Source organism: Olea europaea, chromosome 1 (assembly GCF_002742605.1).
Source record: "Olea europaea var. sylvestris chromosome 1, O_europaea_v1, whole genome shotgun sequence".
Lineage (NCBI taxonomy): Eukaryota > Viridiplantae > Streptophyta > Magnoliopsida > Lamiales > Oleaceae > Olea > Olea europaea.
The window spans coordinates 28,422,278-28,431,663 of record NC_036237.1 but is presented as its reverse complement, the minus strand read 5'-3'; the positions used below and the strand labels follow the sequence as shown (position 1 = coordinate 28,431,663).

Sequence of the window (9,386 nt, the reverse complement as noted above, 5' to 3'; positions counted from 1 at the left end):
AGAGCTTCAGCGTTTACCGGAAGCAGCAGGGGTTCGAATTTCTCCTGCTGATGAAGATGATGTCACTCCTTATGAAGACCTCCCTTTCCCTAGCTCTTCTTAGGCCATTTTTTGGATTTGTGATGAATTTGTTAAACTTTATGGATATCTTGTTTGTGTTCGAAGATGAGCCGTACTCGATTTTGAATGCTTATGAAAATGCATGTTTTTTTGTGGGGTCTAAATTTTATTACTTATTTAATCCTTTCGTGAATTTTTAATGATGAAATGTCTTCTAGTCAGCGTATGTGACAGAACTCGTAAGTCATGCGAACGTAGATCGGCCTGTACATGCTGCTGTGCTTCATAGAATTTCCAAATAGGAATTTTCGCTAAGGGTCGTAGCATTTACGACCTTAGATCGGCCTGCGTATATAGCAGGGCTTTGTAAGATTCCTTAGGAGAAATGTCCTACTAAGTGTAACACGTACAGCCTTAGATCGGCCTGCGTAAATAGCAGGGCTTTGTAAGATTCCTTAGGAAGAATGTTCACTAAGAGTCGCAGCACTTACGACCTTAGATCGGCTTGCGTATGTAGCAGGGCTTTGTAAGATTCTTTAGGAGGAATGTCCACTAAGAGTAACACATACAGCCTTAGATCGGCCTGCGTATGTAGCAGGGCTTTGTAAGATTCCTTATGAGGAATGCCCACTAAGGGTTGCAGCACTTACGCCCTTAGATCGGCTTGCGTATGGAGCAGGGCTTTGTAAAATTTCTTAGGAGGAATGTCCACTAAGGGTAACAGGTATAACCTTAGATCGGCCTGCGTATTTAGCAGGACTTTGTAAGATTTCTTCGGAGGAATATCCACTAAGGGTAACACGTACAGCCTTAGATTGACCCATGTATGTAGCAGGGCTTTGTAAGATTCCTTAGGAGGAATGTCCACTAAGGGTCGCAGCACTTACGCCCTTAGATTGGCCTGCGTATGGAGTAGGGTTTTGTAAGATTTTTTAGGAGGAATGTTCACTAAGGGTAACGCGTACAGCCTTAGATCGGCATGCGTATATAGCAGGGCTTTGTAAGATTCCTTAGGAGGAATGTCCACTAAGGGTAACACGTATAACCTTAGATCGGCCTGCATATGTAGCAGGGTTTTGTAAGATTCCTTAGGAGAAATGTCCACTAAGGGTAACACGTACAGTCTTAGATCGACCTGCATATGTAGCAGAGCTTTGTAAGATTCCTTAGGACGAATATCCACTAAATGTAACATGTACAGCCTTAGATCGACCTGCGTATGTAGTAGAGCTTTGTAAGATTCTTTAGGAGGAATGTCCCTTTTCATTGGTGTGATTGACACTACAAGTGGGCTTTAGATGTCACGGACTTTTCCCGTTCATTCATAATACTGCTTGAGGTGTTCGGCATTTCAAGGATGGGGTAAGAGTCTACCCTCCAAGTCTTCCAGCTTATATCCCTCTTTTAGCAGGACTTTCGTTATAAGATAGGGGCCCTCCCAATTCGGGTCCAGGCATCCACTGCCTACCTCTTGTGGGGAGGAATACTTTCCATAATACGAGGGATCCTACTTCGAATTCTCTTTTTCGAATTTTTTTATTGTAGTACTTGGCGTTCCGCTGTTTGTAAATGGCATTTTTAAGTTCGGTATTGTTCATTTTCTCCTCGGTTAGGTCGAGTTCCGTATGAAGAGCCATGTGGTTCTTTTCTTCGCCATAATCAGTTATGCGCAGCGATGGAATGCTGACTTCTAGTGGGATCACAGCCTCTACACCGAAAGCCAGTGAGAACGGTGTTTCTCCCGTGCTAGTCCTTGCAGTGGTGCGATAAGACCACAGCACACTGGGGAGTTCGTCGGCCATCCTCCTTTAAACAAGTCGAGTTTTGCTTTCAATGTATGTTTAGTAATTTTGTTAATGGCTTCGACTTGACCTTTTGCTTGCAGATGGTTCGGCGTTGAGAAATATTTTTTGATGCCGAACTTTTCACAGAAATCTGAAAGTCGTGCGTTATCGAACTGTTTTTCATTGTTCGTAACAATGGAGTGAGGTATGCCGAACCTGTAGATGATTGATTTCCACAAAAAGTCGGTTGTTTTTTGTTTGGTGATCTTAGCAAGTGGCTCTGCCTTGGCCCATTTGGTGAAGTAATCAATTGCGACGATGGCGAATTTTACACCTCATTTTCCAATGGGCATAGGTCCAATTAGGTCGACCCCCCATTTCGCAAAGGCCAAGGTGCTGTTACTGGGTTCAACTCGTGCGGTGGAGCGTTTATGATGGGGGCAAGGCACTGGCATTTGTCGCATCTTTTGACAAATTCAAGGGAATCATGTCTTATTGCAGGCCAGAAGTATCCTTGTCGTATGATCTTGTGGGCTAGTGAGAGCCCACCTGAATGGTTTCCACATATTCATTCATGAACGTCTTGTAGGGCATGCTGAGCTTCTTCTTCGTTTAAACACCTTAACAAAGGTGTAGAATATCCCCGTTTGTATAGTACATCGTCAATGAGTGTATACTTGGCCGACCTGATTCGAAGCTTTCTAGCCTTTGCAAAATTTTCAGGACATTTCCCAATTTTAGGTAGGTGACGTTCTCATCCTGCCAGGTTGGTTTGGGGTCTATCATCATATGGACCACTTCGTCTAGCTCGATAGACAGTAGGGATATTCTTCCCACGGGGATGCTATCGAATTCTTCAATTCCCTCACTGGTGGCTAGTTGGGCTAGTGCGTCGATGTGACCATTCTGCGATCGGGGAATTTGCTTGACTTTGGTGGTGCCGAACCTTTCAAGTTCTTTTCTTACAACTTGTAGATAGTTGTCCATTCTTTCTTCTTTCGCCATATATACACCGTTGACCTGATTTACGACTAGTTGAGAGTCGTTGTGTATGATCAGGTCAAAGATCCCCAACCCTGAGGCCATCCTTGTGCCGGCAATGAGAGCTTCGTACTCTACCTCATTGCTTGAGGCTTTAAAGTCAAATGGCAAGGCTTCGCAGAATATGCGATGTTCAGGGCCGATTAATACGACGCCTGCCCCAGATCGTTCTCCGGTAGATGAACCGTCGACATAAAGTCTTCATGGGGTTTGTTCTTATAGTTCCTCGATTGGAACGTTGTAGAACTCAGAGACAAAGTCGACGTGTGCTTGGCCCTTGATGGAGGAACGTGGCGTGTATTTGATGTCGAATTATCTGAGCTCGACTGCCCATTTTACCATCCGACCTGAAGTGTCGGGTCTTTGTAGTGTTTGCCTTAATGGAGAGTTAGTGAGGATCTCAATGGGGTGTTCCAAGAAATATGAACTTAGTTTTCGCGCAGCCATCAGTAGGGTGAATGTCACTTTCTCTACAGGTGAATATCTGAGCTCGACTTCGTGAAGCGCCTTGCTTACCTAATAGACTGGGTGTTGAACACCGTTCTCTTCTCGGGTTAGAACCGCACTAATGCGTGTTCTGAAACAGATAAATAAAGTTTCAGGACCTCGCCGACCTTAGGTTTTGAAAGCAACGGAGGCTGAACTAGTTGTCTCTTTAGCTCGTTAAAGGCGTCCTGGCATTCTTTGGTCCATTTGAACTTCTTTCCTCCTCGTAATGTGTCAAAGAAGGGTTTGCAACGGTCCATAGACTTGGAGACAAACCGACTGAGGGTGGCAATCCTTCCGGTTAAACTTTGTACCTCTCTAGGTTTAGTTGGAAGCCTCATTTGGATGACATCTTATATTTTTTCAAGATTTGCCTCGATTCCTCGGTTGTTCACAATGTAATCTAGGAATCTTTCAGAGCTGACCCCGAAAGCACATTTCCTTGGGTTCAACTTCATTCTATACTTCCTCAATTTATCAAACATCTCGATCAGGTACTGACAGTGATCCTTGGCCTTGATGCTTTTGACCAGCATATCGTCAACATACGCTTCCATTATTTTTCCGATGTGTTGGGAAAACATGGAATTCACTAGCTGTTGGTAGGTCGCACCAGCGTTTTTGAGACCAAATGGCATTACTCTGTAGCAGTAAAGACCTCGATCGGTTAAAACGAGGTATGTTCTTGATCTGGGCCGTACATTGGTATCTGGTTATATCCAGAATACGCATCCATGAAGCTAAGTAGTTCGTGTCCGGTAGTGGCGTCCACCATTTGATCTATTCTTGGTAAAGGAAAACTGTCTTTTGGGCATGCTTTGTTGAGGTCGGTGAAATCTATGCATACCCTTTAATCTCCATTGTGTTTTTTCATAAGGACCAAATTTGCGACCCACTTCGGGTATTTGGCCTCACGGAGGAAACCGTTATGCAACAGTTCTTGCACCTCTTTGTTGAATGCTTCATATCTTCTAGCGCCAAACTGTTGACGTCAAAATTAGCAAGGCTAATCTTAAGCCAATTTTAAGAAAAAATGGCGATTTATTGTTGAAAAAAGATCACAAAATATGTTTAGAGAGTGTAATTATGCCTTGAATTGTTGTATGAAATCACTTGCCCTTTACAAGAGTCCTATTCAACTATTTATACATAGTTTCAGCCGACATTACATTTAATCAGTCAAATCAGCAACAATACCGAGCTCGGAACTCGGGTTGTCGAATTTTCTTGTGATTGGTCGATGAGGCCGGTGGCCATGTGTCAATGTTTTCCCCAGGTAATGATGACCTGCAATGGGCTGGAGGTTGAAGACTTAGGATTGGTTGTTCCGGGAGGTGATGATGTCACATGTGGCAAGTGTATTTGATTGATAGGGTGATGTGACAGGGGTAATCATGATATTTTTCTGAGATAACGGCGGGATTGTCCGACCTGGGAATAAGGACCGAACTCACATTTAATTGAGGTGGGGTTAGCGAACTGTTTTTATTAGATTGGGTTCAGATGTCAACATAATTCATCAAATCAATTTTATTCATGCATTTAGTTGGTCTCACAAGTATTGTTTTCTTATCCACCACTTTATTTCTATCAATTTATAATTTAAACTGGTAGTGAACCATTTCTAAACATCTCGTGAGCCCTGCTCGTGAAGAAGATGATAACAATTATTTTAATATACATTGATGCGTCCACACAATATTTTATTGTTAAAAAGATGATGACTTCATACTTCTATCAACACATTCAAAAGTTGTCACTTTATTTTAGATTGGTAATTGTATTTTTACTGGTGAAAGTGGTTGTTAAATTAAAGAGTCGAGCTATTTGAAAAATCCTCCTAGCCAGAATGACCTGGAAGCTTAAGCGTTTCGGTAGTGATTTTGATAATTGATTTTTTGATCGTTAGAAAGAAAAATGGGTTCTACCTATAAGAGAAGAAGTCAAAAATAACAACTGAAATAGTAACAAAATGATAAAAAAAATTAAAATCAATACCAAACATGTACTAAAAATCCCACCTGCGAAATAATTAACCGCAGATTCTTATCCCTGACAACGCGCCTTGTTGAACGAACAGGAATTGCAAATAAAAAAAAATTAAAAATCTACACATACTTCGAAGAAAAAGACTTACTTTATGAGCTCTACTACATGTAGTTTGACAGATGCATGCCATGCATGCACGGTGAAATAAAGGAAAATCACCGCTGGTCTGGAGAGACGTTAGTCTGATACTATGTTACCTTTTCAAGCACTTGATCCTTAAGTTATTGATGAATTGCACATAAATAATTTCACAAAGGACTGCAGTACAGATTTGAATGTGTATACTGCTGATAGAGTTATTTCATGTGGCTCTTTTGACTTGTTTTTGAATCACATTGGAAGCTATAAGTTGATTTACTACTAGGCAGAATTCTATTTTTCTTCAATGGAGTGTAAGTTCCAGCTTTTGGGGCTTATAATATTGTGCAGCTACCCCTTCAATTTCAAAGAATGAGACATCAAATGGGGGGTTTTCAGTACGAAAGAACTGAGAGGACCCGATTCTCTAATGAGCTAATAAATCAGATTCAGACAATTGATGCATGAACATGTGTTAGACTGCCAAATAGTTTATCAGTCCATCTACATTACAATTGACACAACTATGGCGTGTCAACTAATTGTAATACGGCCATAGCCGAAAGCTAGTATGGGCGACGATGGCCTCTAAATCTGTGCATACTATGCAACTGTGGTAATTACGTCTTTCCAAAACTTGATCTTGATACACTAACAATGCTAAGAGGTGTTATTGGTGTGATAAGAGATGATCGAGAGTCTTTGCTTGAATGTTTAGTGTATTTAGGCCAATTGATATTGATCCTTGACAAGCAAATATCCCATGATTGGTGTGCAAAATCGATCATCACAACTAGATTACTTGAAAGATCAAGATTTCCAATCATCAATCGGACATTTCGTGCTGAGCTCTATAACACTGATACAATTCATTTCTACCAATACCAGCCGGAACTCTATAGTTGAAGAAGGAATATATACGGTCTAATTCCAGAGTTGAAATTTACTGCCCACCAGTGAATGATTGATACATCATTTTATAATAAAGTGTCATATATTTTTAAGCACAAGCGGAAGTGAGAGAAAAGCTGGATATGTTAATTTAAAATGCTGTGTCAATTATTCTTTAGGTCGACATTGAATTGGACAATAAATTTTGAACAGCAGATCTCAACTCCTAATCCTGAGCCTTGGCCGGCCGGTAATTAAATTATTAGGTGTAGACTATCTATTAAGAGCTTGTTGGGAGATATTTTTTCAAGTGAAAAATGATTTATTATTATTATTATTATTTTTTTTTTTGAGAACGCTTTATTAAAAAGTATGGAAAAGTTGTGATTTCCAATAAAATGATTTTTCAAAATATCTCTCCCAACTAAGCTCTAAGTAGTATAAATTGTCAAATTATAAGTTAATTGAAATGTATAATAATTATTTTCGACACTGATATCAGTAGTCCTTGAACTAACTCTACACCTAACAAACAAGAAATCAGTGGTGAAGAATTAAAAGTCCTCCAAGTATTCCAATGGTGAAAATTGCATGGAGGAACATTCAGTTGAAATTAAATATTTTTAAAAATAATTCATTCAAACGTGTTTCAAAAGGCAATTAAGCAGCTTATAATCGAAGATGCTGAAACTTGCATAAAATACATGCAATTGCAGGCAGATAGATTTATATGGTTTAAAATTTTGGAATGTTAAGTGTACAATCTAAAACTCAAATGTGCAACTGAATTAAGAAAGAAAAGTGAAACAGACAGACAGGTGAGTGGAAATCATTACATTTCATTTCTTGGCAAAGAGGCCCACAAGCCCAAAACCACCATCGCCATTTTTCTTCTTGGGCGGAACTGCGACGGTGTTTTTGGTGGTGCCGCCATTCTTCCCTTCCACCTTCTTCAAGATTGGATCAGTCTCATAAAACTGGTCTTGTTTCTGTAATGCCCCAATGATCCAATCTAGCGGCCCCTTCTCCTCACTGCCACCTCCGGAGGCCTTCGCCGCCGTCGCTGCAGTTTTTACTCTTCTTTGGGTGGCGGCGATCGGAGTAAAGAATAAGTTCAAAGAAGCCATCTTAGCAGCACTGTAATCACTTTCTAGTATATCTTGTAGTCTTCTATTGGCTGAATTAGAACCGTAAAAAAAAAGGACTTGTAGGAATGCAAGTGTTTCGAGCACGCGCTCTCCACAACTATACTATCTCCTCTTTTTCTGATTTTTTTTTCCTTTCCTTACTTTTATTTGCAGGAATTTCAAAGATAGTATTGGATAAAAATCTCATCCAATAAAAGCTCATCTTGAGAAAATACGGCTTCAATTTTGACACGTGGCAGAACTTGACCCCAAGATACATTTAACAACTTTTATGGGCTGTTTGGGACCGATTAATGGCAAATTATAAGCTGAATTTGTACTACAGTGGACATAAGTTGTAGTAGAGCCGCAATTTTGGACTAGTCCAGGCAAATTTACCTATGTGCCCTTGCAAATTTGAAATCTTTTTTCTTGACATAAGGGTAACATTAGTCATTTGGTTATTGGGAAGTCAATAATGTCAGGCGCAATGGGGCTCAAGATTAGTGGCAACGGCTATAAAATTACTTATAATATTGTCTAAATCGCTACCAAACAGCCTTAGCTTCAATTCGGAAAGAATTAACGAAAGCCACTTATATTTCCACAATAAATTTTAATTACTACGTCACATTATAATCACACCACAATTAAAATATATTTTTAATAAATACACCACAGTAAAATTACTATTATACTCCTAATTCAAACAAAAAAAAAAAAAAAATGAAAACTAAGAAAACAATATTGTAGTGTATTTATCACCAATGTTAATTCTAATTTTCTCAGCCTTTACCCTCGTTATCTCACAACCATTGGAAATGGAAGATCGAGGAAGAACACTAGACCATATTCATAATCCCCCTCCCTTCATTCAGAATAAAATAACCGCTCTCTTGGGGAGCAAGAAAAAATGTCTGCATAAATTTTCTCCACCCATCAAAATACATTGACTTTACAGAACTAGAAACCACCACAAGAACACCTCCATTTAAGGATACAAGAGAATTTATTGTCTTGAACTCAATTGAAATGAAATTTAGGGACATTATTACTTGTTGAATTTGCACCCTTTCCAGAAACGATTCACTTGAATCCCCATCAATTCATCACGTAAATCACTAACATGCATGGTTGAGTCGCTGACATCACTGGAAAAAAATCAAGTTTTTGGTCTGAAATTTGTTTTCTATCTGCACGTATATATTATGTCAAACAGTTGATTTAAGAGAAACTAAATTGTTAAAATTTCAACAAAAGTAGAGATTTACCAAGTGTTTTGCAATAAAAAAGGAAATTAATAAAAAAGTTTAGGAATAAAGGAAATTCATCTCACAATTTTGAAAGTCGACGGATTTTCCTTTACTATAAAAGTTTATGAGTGTTAGTATTTACACAGAACTATATGAGCCTTTTGGCAGTCTCCATCACCTAGGGATGTCAACAAGCCGAAACTCCTAGCTAAGGCTCGACTTGAGCTTTTTTTTGTCCGAGCTGAGCCGAGCCTGCTGCCTGCATGTTCTTTTTTTTTTCCTGCCTATTTGGCAACTAAATAAGCTAATTTAGTTGCTAAACAGAAGCTGTCGATTTTATGGTTGTTGGAGATTAATTTCTTTGTTCTTCCTTTTATTTTTTTAAACGGGCCGGTCCGCGGGGAGCCACAGGGGCCGGGCTAGAAGCCGACTCCCCAAAATGGGCTCGGCCGAGTCTGCTCGGACGTTTTTCGGGCCAAGCCACTGGCGGCCCGAGCTGACAAGCCCGATTGCCATCCCAACGGGCATCACCTGGTTCCGTCCTAACTTTTGTCATATTTCATGATTGACGATGGTAATAGGTGGCTTACATACAAAAATGGAAGGACTATCTCCCC

The 9,386-nt window shown here is 39.9% G+C and overlaps 1 protein-coding gene across 1 annotated transcript; it reads right to left on the bottom strand.

Moving 5' to 3' along the window:
* Window positions 1–7,080: 7,080 nt before the first annotated feature.
* LOC111399870 lies at window positions 7,081–7,688 on the bottom strand. The gene has a single exon (XM_023027361.1). It carries the CDS (start codon window positions 7,514–7,516, stop codon window positions 7,229–7,231), a length of 288 nt encoding a protein of 95 aa, XP_022883129.1. The 5' UTR covers window positions 7,517–7,688; the 3' UTR covers window positions 7,081–7,228.
* Window positions 7,689–9,386: the final 1,698 nt, after the last annotated feature.

What these genes read in the sequence shown, in the direction of transcription:
- LOC111399870 (XM_023027361.1), bottom strand. Translation starts at nt 7,516, where the DNA reads ATGGCTTCTTTGAACTTATTCTTTACTCCGATCGCCGCCACCCAAAGA.